The sequence below is a fragment of the Macadamia integrifolia genome, chromosome 4 (assembly GCF_013358625.1).
Source record: "Macadamia integrifolia cultivar HAES 741 chromosome 4, SCU_Mint_v3, whole genome shotgun sequence".
Taxonomy (NCBI): Eukaryota; Viridiplantae; Streptophyta; class Magnoliopsida; order Proteales; family Proteaceae; genus Macadamia; species Macadamia integrifolia.
The window spans coordinates 2,939,879-2,956,725 of NC_056560.1; the positions used below are offsets into that span (position 1 = coordinate 2,939,879).

Below are 16,847 nucleotides of genomic sequence, written 5' to 3' on the forward strand. Positions count from 1 at the left end.
CTTTTGAATGGGCTTAATTCTTAGCAAGAAAAAAAGAATGGGCTTAATATTAGTGATGGTTTCTATCAAAATCACGCCATGCATGGCCGTCACATGGCCAAGCTTGCCATACATCCTCCTGAAAAAATGGAAAGATCATTTGGATTTATGGGGCATCTTTTTGATCGGCAATGGTATGTCTTACATTTACAATCAGTAAACAACTTTGAAATAAGAGAAATGTAGATCTAGGAATTTCTACTTGTGGGTATATAAGAATATATAAGTGTAGGGATAGTGGATGGAGGAATTAGTTAAATTGGTGACTTAAAACCACCATGCTCTCCCCTATAGGAATGAATTAGGTATAACCTAACAATGATTTCAATAGAAAAATTGTTTTAAGTTACTCGAAGTAGATTGGAGAGTTATGACTAATTCTTTCCCCATTCGGGATTTGCTTTCCCAAAGAAATATTACAATCTCTAATTGTTGTCTTTGTTGTGATTTTCTTGAAAATGTGGATCATCTATTTTTCACTTGTTCCTTTTCCAACTCTGTATTTAAACGTAATTTTAGAAAATGTTGATCTTCTCCAAAAGTTATTCTTCTTTTTGAAAAAACAGTGGAGGTGGGTTTTGAATATTTTCAACCGCAAATCTTCTTGTGACATCATTCGTAAGTTTGCTTTTAGTCTAATGATTCATTATATTTGGTGAGAAAAAAATAAAAAGAGATGGAATTTCTCATTGCGTTTACTGAGAAAATCTGGGACAATATCTCTTTTTTTTTAGATTAGAAATAAAATTCTTCACAAATATGTTGTGCATCAGATTCATTCAGGAATAGGCATAGTGCCTCACTTGAGATCTTCCTATCATTGATCCCCTTAGTTTTGATGTATCATTTACCCAACATTTTTTGCTTTATTTATTCTCTCCCCTAGTTTTGAAATATTACAAAGATCTCTCAACCACGGATTGGAATATGGCCACTCTGTCCCACACGAGATAGACAAGGCCTTCCGGGTTAGCGAATCCATAACAAAGTTGGATTCTCTAGGATAAAATTATTCACCCCTGGTTTTTGTTGTTTCCTCCCTCTTTTTGATGGATTTTTTTTTTAAATATATTTTATTTTAAAAAGAAAAAGTAGATTGGCTCTCAAAAGGGGTTTGGTTCAGATATATATATTTTTTCAGTTACCGAGTCTTGTGGTCATAGCTTTTATGGTCCTTCGAGCTAAAACACAAAAAATCAAACTACAAGGGAAATGGATTTTCCAAAAAGGAGTAAGGAGTTGGGTCTGGGAGGAAAGTACCACCAAATCAATAGAATTTGAGATCAAATGGAATATGATTATTGAAGTTCATCCTATAGACAGAGTGCCTTATAACTTTAGAACTCCTGAGAAAGGAAAGAGGAAGTTTAAGTATTCCTACTTCAGTTCTTCATTAGTAGTAAAGTATTCCTACATTAGTAGTAAAGTCCTACCATTCTCCAACAACTAACATTAATCTCCCATTGGCTTTTCTACTAATCAACCAGTTTCATTTTTTAGGTTTTCTCTTGCTAGTTACTGTCTCTGCTACAACTTATATAAACACCTAAATATGGTGGAGGATCTTCCAAAGTTGAGTAAAAAACAAAGACCCATTTAGGTTACAGGCTTATCTAGATTCAAGAATATCAGAGGGGAGTAGTTTAAGAAAACAGAGAAATGGCTAGAGATAAGAATTCACCATCATCGTCTTCAACTTCTGTGAAGACAAAACAGAAATCAGGCTTAACATCCATGGCATTCAGAGGGGTGGGCAATCTCATCAAGCTTCTCCCTACCGGGACTGTCTTCTTGTTTCAATTCCTCAGTCCAATCTTAACCAAAAATGGCCATTGTGACACCATTAATAAGTACCTAACCAGTGTTCTCCTTGGTGTCTGTGGCTTCTCCTGCTTTTTTTCATCCTTCACTGACAGTAATATGGGAAGTGATGGGTTGGTTCATTATGGTATTGTAACCATTCATGGCCTCTGGTCATCTTCATCAACAGACGCATCTTCTTATAAGCTTAGAGTAGGGGACTTTGTTCATGGCCTCATGTCGCTGATTGTGCTTGCGGTGGTTGCGCTATTGGACCCCAACACCATGAAATGCTACTATCCCTCGTTTGAATCCACCCAGAAGAAGCTGGTGATGGTGTTGCCTCCTGTGGTTGGTGCCGTTGCCAGTACAGTGTTCGTCCTCTTCCCCAGCAATCGTCATGGAATTGGGTACCCTTCAAGCCAGACTCCTGCAGCTTAAGACTCCTCCTAGATAGTGACCTTCCCATCCCAAGAAGGAAAGATATAATATTCAGTCTTCTTATTTCTGATGCTTCTTTGAGTTTGTGTGAATTTCTGTACTTTAATCTGATTTCTCCTCCCCCCTCCCCCCTCCCCCTTCCCCTTCCCCTTCCCCTTCCCCTTCCCCTTCTTCTACTATGAGATGTCTTTGTATGGTTTAAAAAGTTATATGATTATGATTATAATACAGAAAATAGTAGCATCTAGTTTCCTTTCCCAATTTCTTGTATGTGGTAGAGAGGGTTAGTACCAATGGGATTGGTAGCCTAGTAGTGAAAATGCCCTCAACCATTGGTACCCATCATCGCTCCAGTCAGTTGGTTGTGGGTTCGAGTCTTGGCATGCCCACTATCACCCATTGGTCTTGCGGAAGCGGCTCTTGCCTTAGGGGGGGTATGATCACTACCATGGAGCACCATTTTTGTGTTAAAAAAAAAAAGAGGTAAAGAGTTAGCTTTATAACATATTGGCATACTTAAGGAAGTGTTTGAGATTTTTTGAATGCCTAGCTAGAACCATAAAGGAAATGGAACCGACTACCATTATAAATTGGGTGTGGATCCTAGATTTGGGACCATTAAGTAAGTGAGACAATTTTGGGACTGTCCCTGTTGGGACCAGAACTAATAAGAAACCTTTCCAATTATGTAGAGCCTTCTCCCATTTAACACCCTTACATCAGTGGGCTTGGGGTCCCTTATATCATGAACCAATATGGATTATTCAACATGTGCATTTGTTCTTTGGAGGAGCATCAGCTTACCCAGTTGATCAAGAGCTAGACCTAGTAACATAAGCACCCGCAACATGGTGTGGTAGGAAACAAAGGCAGAGGAAGAGGCTAAGGCGGGTTTTAGTAGCCCTAAGCTTGATATGTTGATGACGAAAAAGATTCGCTTTTTACTTTGAAGCCTTACATACTTTTGCCATGTGCATTTTTTTCTATTTTTGGGGTATACCGTATACATGATGTTAGCATAAGCTTCCTCACTTAGGTTTGTGTAAGTAAATGATACATATCTCATGAAAAAAAATACGTACATACATATATATATATATATATATATATGGGAAAAGGTTGGGTATACCGCCTATATCAAGTATGCTAGCACCCATTGTGTCTATCTTTCTCTTCCCTTTTTTTGAAATGACTCCCATATCCTTCCTGAATGATACTTCATCATGTGTTCCTATTGGTGCTATCCGCTAGCATACTTGATATCGGCATACCTATCCCTCTCTCTCTCTCTCTCTCTCTCTCTCTCTCTCTCTCTCTCTCTCTCTCTATATATATATATATATATATATATATTTTAGGGGTGTCAATTCTAAGCCCTCATCGGTTGGTCTGATTGAGCCCGGCACGTTTACGACCTGACCTAGACCTGCCTGATTAATAAACGTGTCGTGCTGTGTTCACGGTGCAAGGGGCTAGCCCATCGGGAGCCCGACCGAACCAACAGATTAGATGCCTGACTTGAACCAATTCAATGTAGCCTGACCTAGCCCGACCCTCTTTATTAAAAACAATCATAATCTCATATAATTTCTTTTCTTTATTAAATATTTGGGTTACCATCTAGTATGATTATTTTTTGTATAAAACTATTGGGATTTAATGTTCAAATTGAATAATTATGGGTCTTCAACCCACTTAAGAAAATAATTTTAAGGTAGGCACATTTAGAGTCCGTTTAGACTTAAATAGTTTCGTAGTCCGGTTAAGCCCCGGAGGCCCATTTAAGGTAGCCCGATTAAAGCCCGACACCGATCGGCCCGATTATAAACCGTACCATGCCCCCCAAAGCTAGGCCCATTTACTTAAACAGGCTTTCATGGTGCTAGGTTTTCAAGTGGTCAAGCCCGGCTAGGCCCAACCGAGACCGGCCAGGCCCGACCGGTTGACACCCCTATAAATATTTTCTTATTGACATGGTATGAAGGTTTCAAATTATTTGCAACATTATCATTTTACACTTTTAGTATAATACATTTTGTTCCAATGAGTGTAAATGTACCATATCATATGTTTATTCTAAAAATATGCAAAGATAATGACAACTTTTAATAATGACGGAACGATAAATCACTTTTAAATTGTTTTAAAAACCTCTTAAAAATATTTTGGAAATAAGATCATAGGTAATTAAAAAAAAAAACACAAATTCTGAACACTTTTAAAGGTGTCATATATATATATATATATATATATAGTAAGTTTTCACTATGAAAGTTTAGAACCACTTGTTCATATATATTCACAATTGACAATATGGTACTGGTAGGGCTCAATTCCAATTAACATATTTTTTCCGGTAAGAATTAACATAATGTCCATATCATAGTCTACTTAAAGAATTAATTTTCTAAAGAAGTATTTAGTATTTACTCCTCCACGAATGGCTGCAAATATTAAATAGAGGGTAATTTACAGTGCCACCCCTTGAAGAATGCCACAATTATAAGAACGCCCCCTCTGTTTCACCAAATTAGACTCAGACCCCTTACTGTCAGTTACTGTTAAAAAAATATATCATACATGTTAATATTAGCAATTATATTTTATTTTAAATACCAAAATTCCCTTATTAAATATGAAGTACCTAAACTACCGATTTAAAAGTCCCCATCCCCAAATTGATAGATACTATATATGAACCCCAACTCGATACCTTCACGTTCGGAGTACCAGCAATCACGACGGCAATGGCAACAACGACGGACAACGACGTGGAGAGACTCGTGGCAACCAGCCGGTGTACTAGAAAACGCGGTGAAATCCTACTACCTGGCAAGCTTCTTTGGTGGTTCAGAGATGGGCGTTACTGTCACCGTTGTTATAACTGATTGAACCTTTTTCAGTGGGTAATCCCGGCCATCACCTTGCTTTATGGGCTTCTAAGTCAAAATTTATAGAGATTCAAACAAACACAGCGAATCCAATCCAAAGGATTACTCTTCAATCATCACAAAAACCCTCAAAAATACATCAAATTTAAGAAAAAATGGATCTCAAAACCGTTCAAATGATTATATATTAAAGGAAGAATTTGATCTTCTTAATTATTCCATATGTGTGGCTTCCGGATGATATCAAATGGCGTTTCATCGGGCGCTTGCAGAGCAACATAGTTAAAATGCTTCTCTGTATGTTCTCAATTTCTTCTTCTAGGTTTAGTTCTATTTTAATAATTGGGCCTTTTCAGAGCAACAGAGTAAAAATTCTTCTCTGTATGTTTTCAATGTCTTCTTCTAGGTTTAGTTCTATTTTAATGATTGGGCGCTTGCAGAGTAACAAAGTTAAAATGCTTCTCGTACGGACGGATTGACAACGATAGATGATGAATAAGAGAGAGGATTTTGAAAATGAATCCAATCACAAGATCTGAGCCGAAGTCGGACTCCTTGAGCAAGACAGTTGTCTCCAGTCTTCAAGCCTAGGAACTGAGGGGATCGAGTGGTTTGGAGTTGGCAGACCTGTTCCAGGATGACAATGAGTACTCCGGTGAGGTCTGAGCCTCAGAAGGAGAGAGCTTTATAGAGAAGCCATGGAAGTTGAGGAAAAACAGTGAAGGAAAAAAAACAAACAAGCAAACCTTTTCACCGGCAACCGATGATGGTAGTGATGGGAAATGCACTTCTTGCCGAAGATGGAAGGAGAAGTATTAGCCGGCGATGGAACTAGCAGAACTCGGGTCTCAAGGTTTTACTCATAAGGGCAAAAGCATCATTTCATAGCATTTCTTAACAATAACTGACGGTAAGGGGTCTGAGTCTAATTTGGTAAAACATAGCGGGTGTTTTTATAATTGTGGTATTCTCTAAGGGTTGGTGTTGTAAATTACCCAAAGATATATATTAAGGAGTTGGGACTAGGAGGAAAGTGCCACCAAATCAGTAGAATTTGAGATAAAATGGAATATGAATATTGAAAAAAAAAATTGAAGTTCATCCTATATATACAATGTCTTGTAACTCAAGTACTCTTTAAAAAGAAAGAGGAAGTTGAGTATTCTTACTTCAGTTCTTCATGATTAGTAAAGTCCTATTAGCATCTACCAACAACTATCATTCTCCCGTTTGATTTCTATATTTTGTGAATCCCGTTTTATTTACTAAGTATAATCTGTTCAGAAATTCGTCCTGCACTAATCGTTACATATGAAATTGAAGTGTGTAAATTAGGACAAATACAAAAGAAAAAAAAAAAATGCATACACACAGGATTTACATGGTTCAACATGATTGCTTACATCCATGGGGGCAGTCTCACGGAGCTCACTTCATTAATACAGGGAAAATTATAATGTACACCCATCATTCCACCACATTGTATGTGGAACCCACTAACAAGAAACTATTTCACAGTACAACTCTCACAAATTCCTAAAGAAATCAAATACAAAGGGTACATACACCCAAAGAATACCTATTACAAGTCAATCCCAAACCCAACTTAAGAACATCATATGAAGAACACATGAGAATTTCTTTTGTGTTGTAGTCGAATCTCAAACTCAGCTCACTCCCCCTATTTATTAATGAGGGAGAAGGAATTGTACACCACGTTTTAGGTATGTGGTTAATGATGTAGCCGCTTCAAAGGTTAGTTCCAGTAATTTGAAACTTGGAATAGATATGTTTCAAATAAAACCGGGTTCTCTACTACATGGAGATTTTTATATGTCTTAATCTAACAGGTTATATAATGGAGTACATGACTTCTGAAGTATTAAAAGAAGTACCACTCTTGTGTTCTAGTTATTTGGTGATTCTTGAAGGTGTTTTTTTTTTCCTCAAAAAATTTGATTGCATTTGCTAACAGCTCAATCTTTGTTCCTTATACCTCCAAGTCTTGCCTCACTCTAGAGTCATTTTCTCATGATTTTCTCTCCCAATGTTTAAACATAGAGAATGCTTTTAGACTAGGCAATTAATTAGAAACAAGACATGGCTTTTATTCAAATGCATAATGATTTGATCTTTGTGGTTTACAATTCAGTTTTTGGAATATGAGGTTTTTAATTTATTTGCTATGATAAAAAATGGCTGATGAATCACCTATCAAAATTTGCTATGATATAGACATGTTTATCTATTATATATATTCTCCTTACAAAAAAAAAAAGATATAGTTAAACATAATTGATATTAGATGTAGAATCCCTAATAATAAGAAATTATTCCAAACTGAAAAACTAGATCTGATTTAAGTGTTCATGAAAGCATGATTGATCAAAATTTAGTTGCAAGCAATCAGTTTTAATTCATTTTTAATACCATAATAAACTTGTATTTTTGCTCCCAAATTTTTAAAGAACAATCGTATTAAACACGTACAGTATCATTACCTTACACATTTTATTATACCGAGTTTTTAAAAAAATATTATTACCATCTGATAATTGTTGTATTTATTTGTTCCCCTATTATTGTCATTCCGAACTTAATAACTATGCTCTAACATACAATTCCCTCTCTTCTTCATTCATGCTATATATTGTTCCTCATTTAATGCCATGAACACAAGAATATAATGAAGATATGGGACATTTCATTTAATACATTGTGTCGGTAGTACAACAATTGTGCTACTTTCACTTTACTTAGCATTGGCCAACATCACCCAAAACCACTTTCATAGGATCTTCCAAAGTTGAGAAAAAAAACAAAGACCCATTTGACTCACTGGCTTAGCTAGATTCAAGAATATCAGAGCGGAGTAGTTTAAGAGCAGAGAAATGGCCAAAGCTAAGAATTCACCATCATCATCTTCAACTTCCATGGCATTCAGAGGGGTGGGCAATCTCATCGAGCTTCTCCCTGTTGGGACTGTCTTTTTGCTTCAATTCCTTAATCCAGTCTTAACCAACAATGGCCACTATCACACCATCAATAAGTACCTAACCAGTGTTCTCCTTGATGTCTGTGGCTTCTCCTGCCTTTTTTCATCTTTCACTGACAGTATATGGGAAGTGATGAGTTGGTTCATTATGGTATTGTAGCCATTCATGGCCTCTGGTCATCTTCATCAGCAGACTCTTCTTCCTATAAGCTCAGAGTTGGGGACTTTGTTCATGGCTTCATGTCACTGATTGTGTTTGCAGTGGTTGCGCTATTGGACCCCAACACTATGAAATGCTACTATCCCTCGTTAGAGTCCACCCAGAAGAGGCTGGTGATGCTGTTGCCTCCTGTGATTGGTACCATTGCCAGTACAGTGTTTGTCCTCTTCCCCAGCAATCGTCATGGAATTGGGTACCCTTCAAGCCAGACTCCTCCAGCTCAAGACTCCTTCTAGAGAGTGACCTTCCCATCCTAAGAAGGAAGATATGATAACCAGTCTTCTTATGATGCTTCCTTTACAGGGTGTGTGAATTTTATGTATTTTATAATCTGATTTCTCCTCCTCTTTCTTCTACTATGAGATGCTGTGTGTCATTCATGAGGACACCGTACGTGCCATGCATGTCTTTGTATGCATTAAAAAGTGGATATAGCCCCAATGTATAATTAATTGGATCATGATTATGATTATGATTATGGTTACCACCAACTTTACCGATAAGTTTCTGTTAGTGTTCAACCTAATGAATGCATTGGTGTGTCAATTTGGGATTGGAACGGGGATCTGTGCTCTGTTAAGACTTTGAAACTGATCCATTCCGTTACTAAATGACTAAATGGTGCGGTTTTGGGGGACTGAAATTGGGACTGATTATTAAATGGGACGGGACATTTCTTTAATTAGATTTTCAATGTGTTTTGAACCGAAAGATCAATAAAAAATCAAATGAATCAGAACCACTAGAACAAATTTTAGATGCATATTTACTTATTTAGAATTGGTTAATATTTAATGGTTATAACTTATATAAATGTTGTCTCATAATTAAAAGGAAAAACTAAGGGTACGTTGTTAATTAATATTGTTATTACTTATAAATGAGGATTGGGGATTAGGATTTAACTTCATGACTTACGAGTTAGGGTTAGTTTATAATGTTATTGGTATTAAGAGTGTTTGGGATTTTGAGTGCGTAGAACCATTACAGAAAGAAATGGACCCAAACTGTACAGTTATTAAATGGGAGTGGATCCTAAATTTCAAACCATTTAGTAAATGATATAATTTTGGGATTGGCCCCGTTTGGGACCAAAACAGTTAAGGAACCATCCCAATCACGTAGAGCCTTCCCATTTGACATGCTTATATCAGTGGGTCTAGATTCCATTATAACGTGGACAAATTGGTATATGAAGGCATTCAAAGTCCAAAAGTTTTCCTTAGAGGGATTATTGAACATGTGCATTTGGTTTGTTGGAGGAACAACAGTTTACTCAGTTGATCAATAGCTAGACCCAGTCACAGAAACACCCGCAACATGACATGGTAGGAAACAAGGGTAGAGGAAGAGTCTATGGCGGCTCGTAGTAGCCTTCGGCTTGATATGTTAATGAGGAAAAAAAGACTCCTTTTACTTTGAAGCTTTACAGAACTTCCGCCACGGGCATCTTTTTTCTTTTTTGGAGTGCACGTGATGTTAGCATAAGCTTCCTCATTTGAGTTTGTCATATAATTTGTAACCTTAATTTTTTTTTTTTTTTTTTTTTTTTTCAGTTTTAGCATAATGCAATTTTTATCAATAAGTGTAAATCCTGCCATTTCATATGCTTACTCCAAAAATATGCAAAAACAATGATAATTATTTATAATAACAATATGATAAGTCACTTTTAAATTATTTTAAAATCCTCTTAAAGAACTTTTGAAAATAAAATCATGTACAATAAAAAAAACAATCACAAGTTCTAAACATTTACAGAGGTGTCATTTAGACAATTTCCATATATATTGTCACAAATATTGCTTGTAGAAGTATTAGCTGGGCTTTCTACCAAAAAAAAAAAAGTTCAAATTCAATTAATATATTGTCCATACTCCATATCATAATCTAGTTAAAGCTTTTAACTTTCAAAAGAAGTACTTAGGCTGCGTTTGGTACCGTTTCTGGACATTTTGTGTTAAAAATGGAAATTTCAATTTCTGTGTCAATATGTCCTTTTTTATTTTTTATTTTTTGGAACAAAACTGAGATGACGGAAATACCTTTTGTCATTCCATCAATTCTTGTTTCTACCTTTTTTTTTTTTTTTTTTTTTTTTTTGAGATAAAACATATTATAAATGCACCAAAAGCTTTATTCAGTTTTTTTATTCTCATAAAATGAAAAAACTCCAAAAACATTTTTTTGAAACGTTACCAAACGCAGTCTTAGTATTTACTCCTCCACAAATGGCTTCACATATTAAAGGATAGATAAACGAGCATGCTAGCAATTGCTTCCCCTCCCTCCCTCCCTCCCTCTTTCTTCTCTCTTTCTCTTGCTACCATCATTGCTACTACTATATATAGACACAAATATGGTTTAGGATCTTCCAAAGCTGAGGAAGATACAATCCCCCACTACACTTAAAACCCTATATTTAGAGTAGACAAATGGCGAGTTACAAGAATATTCCATCTTCAAGTTCCGGGAAAAACCAAGAGAAACAAGGCATGAGCATGACAGACAAGGCATTTCAAGGGATGAGCAACCTTCTTAGGCTTCTCCCCACTGGAACTGTCTTCTTCTTTCAAGTCCTGAATCCAATCTTCACCAACAATGGCCATTGTCACCCCATCAACAAGGTCTTTACTGGTTTTCTCCTTGCTGTCTGCGCCTTCTCCTGCTGCTTTTCATGTTTTACAGACAGTTACGTAGGCAGTGATGGAATGGTTCATTATGGGATTGCAACCATTAGTGGGCTCTCGCCATCGCCGGCTTCCGACGCGGTGGATTTGTAGGCGTATAAGCTTAGATTTGGGGACTTTGTTCATGCCTTCTGGACACTGATTGTGTTTGCAGTGGTTTCACTATTGGACCCAAACACCATGAACTGTTACCATCCATCGTTTGTGATTGGTGAGAAGGTGTTGGTCATGGTTTTGCCACCAGTGGTTGGTTTTCTTGCCAGTGCAGTGTTCTTCTTCTTCCCTAGAAAACGTCATGGGCTTGGGAACCCTGCAAGCTAGTGATCAGTCCCAATCTGTTCTTGATGCATGGACCCTTCCTTTCACAATGTATGTGTGAATTTCTCTACTCTAATCTGATTCCTTCTTCTTCTTCTTCTTCTTCTTCTTCTTCTTTCTCCCATTGTGTAATGTTTGCTTTCACTGTGGAATTTCTTGTTTTTCTAATGTGATACAGTATTGAATGATAGCTTTCTCCTTATTCCTTCAATGGCTTCCTTGAGAGCAACCTAATAAAAATTGTTATTTTCTTGTTTCAATATTTTTATAAAAGAATAAGGACCTTACTTTATCAGTTTGTTTAATGAAAGAAAATCCAAGGAGTTTGGATATTCAATTAAAAAAAGGAATATTCTGTAATCATATGACCATATTACAAAAACAATTATATATAACATATGGTTCAACTTTTAATTATGATGTGTAATACCATTGAGACAAAAAACAACCATGTATATACGATGTCATTGAACTTTTAGTCATGATGTATAGTAATATTTTTTTGCTCCTCTAAACAAAGAAGATGGCCCTCTACAAGTATACGAAAGAGGGCATGCACTCAATTTTGCACTGTTTTTTTTCTATAGACAAAAAGGGAAAGGGTTCCCTAAAAGACAGTGTGGTCCATGCATCAACGGGAAAGTCAATGAAAGCACTAGTCGAAGTATCAACGAGGTGGGATTTTCACCTTTCATAAGGGGTGGGGCGTTCATTCCACCCCTTAATGTGTCTGGGTGCAGGGGCCACGTTGACTTTTAAGTTTCTTTTTCTCAAATAAATGTTGGGGAATTGAACACTCCCAGGTGGCGTGGCTCTTGCACCCAGACACATAGGACAGCAAAATGATGACCTATCCATATGAACTCAAAAAACCCAACCTCTATTTATGTGTAGGTGTGCCACCTCATTAACCTCACGTTGGTGCATGGGCCACATGACCAAGGAGCATTGTTTTCCCCATAAATATACATGTATCTTCCTATAACCAATTGGAAAAAATGTCATTTGCGTAAATACTCCAGTTAAGAGAGTGGTTTCTTGATGGTTCATGCTCTAGTTGTGCCACAGGCAAGATGTAGCAATTCTAGTTCTTGGATAGATACACCATGGTATTTGATAGCATTCTGGTGATCAATCAAATACGTTCATACGTCCAATTTACATTCCTTTAACCTCTTTTGTAAATTTGTTGTATTGTATGAGTGTTTTTTCATTGGTGATACGGGAGGGTGTCCTTTGGAAGGGGAGAGACAAAGAGATGTAGAGAGAGTGAGCCAACCTAGGGGTGGTGGGGGTAGTGGGGACGATAACTTCATGGTATTTATAAAAGGGATACTGTTCTCTAGGGGTGTCAATTTGGCCTCATCAATGCAACCTGCCCCAAGCTTGAATAGGGCCTGAGTTTACTTTTCCAACTCGCAGGGTGGGTATGGGCTCAAATTTTCAAGCCTTAGTTAGGTTTGGCTGAGCATAGGCTGAAGTCTTGTGTTAAGTTCAATTCATCCAGCCTAGCCCAGTTCAGCCCAATCTGGCCCTATGTATAATTAATTGTTAAGTTTGTCTCGAATTCTTGACCCGTTTTGTAGAATAAGTTGCTTCGATATATTTTAGTGGCGAGTCAAATGGGATTTTTTTTTTTAGATCTATGATGGAAGCAGAGTGGTTGGGCCCGATCGACCACAACCCGGTGGATCGATCCGCGACTTGGAGGAGTATATAATGTACTATATATTGTCTTTGTTGAGCAAGCAGTTGTAATTTGGGGGTTTTTTCTAGCTAAGGATTCAAAGCGAGTTTTGTTACCACTCCTTGAGTGTAATCTTTCTTCTACATAGTGAAACATTTTCTTCTTCACCCGAAGATGTAGCACACCACATTGGATTGTGAACCTTGTTAAATCTTTATGTTGTGAGGATTTGTGTTTGTTTATTTTCGTATTTATTGGTGTTTGCTATAATATTGATGTATATGAATAAATTATTATATACACACACTACGCATCCACACTCTTTATTTTTTACTCCATTTTTTTTTTTTTTACTCCATTTTTTAATATATTCAAACCACTCTAAATAGCCGACCCATTGAGTTAGGATGAGGCTGAGTTTGTTATTGTTAACAAACCACTCCAAACTCTTTTAGGGACTATGTTATATATTCATTTATTAATATATTTTTCTTAGGTTATCAATATAAGAATTATTGGTGTCAGTGATGTTTAGTTTTCTCCTTGTCTTATCTGCAATGCATACAAGGACATAATTGACAACATACAAGGGTAACCAAGGTCAATCAAGGCCAGTTTGCCCCTGAAAATGGTAAAATTAGGGGTTCACAAGATCAATCAAGGCCAACGTGGCTCAAGGTCAATTAGGACAATGCTAGATTGGGTTTAACCCGACAGGGCTGAGCCTAGATTGAGAGCCTGGATTTAGATATCCCAGCTCAACCTTGGGCTAAGCTGAATATGGTTTGAGTTAAGAGATCTTAAGGTTGGACTAGGGTTCTGAAAAACCCAACCCAACCCAACCCAACCCAACCCAACTCACAGGCAGTACTCCTAATGTTATCTGTTTAGGAGTATAGTGATACCCCTATATGCTGCGGTGACCCCAGTGTACGGTCCCCTATCCCTGAACACCCTTCCGAAGCTTCTTTTAATTTGTTAGCAGCGGCCATTGTCTAGATGTTGCGGTGACCCCATTGTACTTTCCCCTATCCCTGAACGCCCTTCCGAAGCTTCTTTTAATTTGTTAGCAGCGGCCATTGTGACATGAGGGTATTGACTCAAGTATTCACTAGCCTACCTATTATTTTGTAAGACCATCTAATACATTTTGGTCCAAATCGGTTGGGAATCGGCCGGAATGGGTCAAGAATTGGCTTAACCCTAGAAATGCATTCAATATGGATTAGCTCGAATTGGGATCATTCTTGGCCAATTTTGATCCAAACCCGAGTTTTAAAATCTTGAAGATGGACCACCAAAGCTAAAATAATACAACTAATGATGTGATTGGATCTAAAGACCACCTATGTCCTTATTTGGTTCCATGTTTTTGCTTATCTTGGGCTACACGATCAAGGATTGTTCTTTTCCCCTAAATATATGGAATATTCTCAGTGTAAATATGCATGGCAACACTAAGTTGTCAACATCTGATTTAGATTATATAGAAACATAATATATTATGAAAGGTATATAGCATTCTTGTTTTCTCTATTACCATTTTTATCCCTACCTTAAGGTTAAGACGATTGTCCCCCTATTCTCAAAAGGAGGGAAAATTCCCTTAGATGTCGAAGATTGTTATCGCTTGGATGTTGGTGATTGTTATCGTGCCTCTCCTCCAAAGGGTCCTCAACCCCCTAAGAACTTATTCCTTGTTGAGATTTTTTTTTTTTTGGGGGGGGGGGGTGGGGTTGACATGCTCTATGGAATCTTAGGTCTTAGCCTTAGGTTTTGTTATGTTTCAATTCTTATTGTCTTTGCCTGATTAGGTGGGCCCTGCACAGGTGGTGGTGGATTGCAGTTGTTCCCCTTTTTTGTTTCGTCCTTAGGGTTGCGGCCCTTTGGCCCTCTGTTCTAACTCTCTGAGTGCTGGAGGGTTGCCCCAGCTTGCTTGTATATGGTTCTTTTTCCTTATTTGCAACAAATTTGATATTACCTATCAAAATAAGTAAATGGGTGGGTGGGTGGGTGGGTTGGGGGGGGGGGGGTGGGTTGGAAATTCGTATAGTGACAGGCGACTTAGGGGCAATTAACCATGCTTAAATAAATAAAACCCTTAGAAAACTTCCAAACGAGTAGAAAAATCAAAGGCCCCACTTAATAAGAGTACAAGGCTTTATATAACTAGGTTTGAAAGATGAAAGGGGGTGCAGATTTTAGAGCAAGCAAATGGAGAAAGTCCTCCCATTTTATGGTGTGACAATATTGATGCCACTTATTTTCAACCAATCCAATATTTCATGTATGCAACAAGTATGTGGAGCTCGACTTGCACTTTGTGTGTGAGTAGGTGGTGCGATGTGAACTACAAGTTATGTCAAATCACTCATTCACCTTTTTATTTCCACTATTAATCAGATTGAATATTATCATTGACACATTATGAGAACCTTCAACTTGAAGGGATGTATTGAGTCATACCATATTTGACACTGCAAATTAAGTTTGAGTTCAAATAGGTTTTAGCTTTCTTAATTTCTTTCTTTTATTTTTATTTTTATTTTATTTATTTATTTATTTTTTTTTTCAGATGGGTACGCTATAGAAGGGGTGAGAGCAAAGGTAACAGTCAGGAGATTCGAACTTGAAAACTCTTGGTGAGTCTAGGCTTAGCACACCACAATCTCACTAACTATGCTAGGCTATTATTGTTGGCTTTCTTAACTTAAATTGATTAGGCTTAGTAGCTAGCTACTTTTCTTACATGAGGAAGGGGTCTTATAATTATGTACAAAGTTGGTTAGTTTGGGTTTCTTACCCAAAAGCATGTATTCATGACAAATACATGCTTAGTGTGTGAGAGCAAATTCAATCAACTTCTTCTTCTCATTAGAATTCATAGCTCTGTTACAACACAAGTCCAAGAATTTAAGTTAACCAAAATCCACAGGTAAGTCCAATTCCACTTTCTCTTACTATATATACACCTAAGGGTTGAGGAAGAAATTAACAATAATCCACTACAGTTGGAGCCCTAAATTTTAAGAGTTAGAAGAATGGAGAATGACAAGGTTACTAGTCCATCTTCCTCAAGTTCAGCTGAGAAGAAGAAAGAGAAAGTTGGTATGGTTAACAAGACATTAAAGGGGATGAGTGACCTTATCCAATATCTACCCACTGGGACTGTCTTCCTGTTTCAAACCCTGAATCCAATCTTCACCATAGCAGGGCATTGTACTGAAATCAATGAGATCCTTACTGGGATTTTCCTTGCTTTCTGTGCTACCTCCTGTGTGTTTTCATGTTTTACAGATAGTTATGTTGGCAGTGATGCTCTGATTCATTATGGAATTGCAACCTTTGATGGGCTCTGGCCGGCGCCGAATTCGGACAATATCGATATTTCGAAGTACAAGATTACATTAGGGGATGTGGTTGATGCCTTATGTTCATTGATTGTGTTTGCAGTGATTGCTATATTGGACCCAAACACTACCAACTGCTTCTATCCGGAGTTTGGGGTTTTTCAGAAGGTGTTGGTGGTGATTTTGCCAGCCGTGGTTGGTTTCTTTGCTTCTACAGTGTTCAACTTCTTCCCCAAAAAACGTCATGGGATTGGGAGGATCCCTGCATGCTATAGTTAGATCTACCCCAATCCACCCTGTTCATCGATAAATAACACAATCCCAATCTGTTCTTGATGGGTGCTTCATTTCACTATGTGTTTGTGAATCTATATACTCTAATTAAAATAATTAACAAAAAAAAAAAAAAAAAAAAA

At 37.3% G+C, this 16,847-nt stretch overlaps 2 protein-coding genes and 2 pseudogenes across 2 annotated transcripts; all 4 read left to right on the plus strand.

Annotated features, from left to right (window-relative positions):
- Positions 1–1,592: 1,592 nt before the first annotated feature.
- On the plus strand, positions 1,593–2,527 carry LOC122075301 (protein DMP2-like). The gene has a single exon (XM_042640274.1). The coding sequence runs from the start codon at positions 1,699–1,701 to the stop codon at positions 2,278–2,280; it is 582 nt and encodes a 193-aa protein (XP_042496208.1). The 5' UTR covers positions 1,593–1,698; the 3' UTR covers positions 2,281–2,527.
- Positions 2,528–8,062: 5,535 nt separating this feature from the next.
- Positions 8,063–8,622, plus strand: LOC122077472 (annotated as a pseudogene).
- Positions 8,623–10,821: 2,199 nt separating this feature from the next.
- LOC122077475 lies at positions 10,822–11,397 on the plus strand (annotated as a pseudogene).
- Positions 11,398–16,089: 4,692 nt separating this feature from the next.
- LOC122075283 (protein DMP2-like) lies at positions 16,090–16,764 on the plus strand. Its single transcript, XM_042640256.1, has one exon. It carries the CDS (start codon positions 16,123–16,125, stop codon positions 16,708–16,710), a length of 588 nt encoding a protein of 195 aa, XP_042496190.1. The 5' UTR covers positions 16,090–16,122; the 3' UTR covers positions 16,711–16,764.
- The last annotated feature ends 83 nt before the right edge of the window (positions 16,765–16,847 follow it).

Excerpts from the sequence above, each read along its gene's own strand:
- LOC122075283 (XM_042640256.1), top strand. The coding sequence starts at position 16,123 with ATGGAGAATGACAAGGTTACTAGTCCATCTTCCTCAAGTTCAGCTGAG.
- LOC122075301 (XM_042640274.1), top strand. The coding sequence starts at position 1,699 with ATGGCTAGAGATAAGAATTCACCATCATCGTCTTCAACTTCTGTGAAG.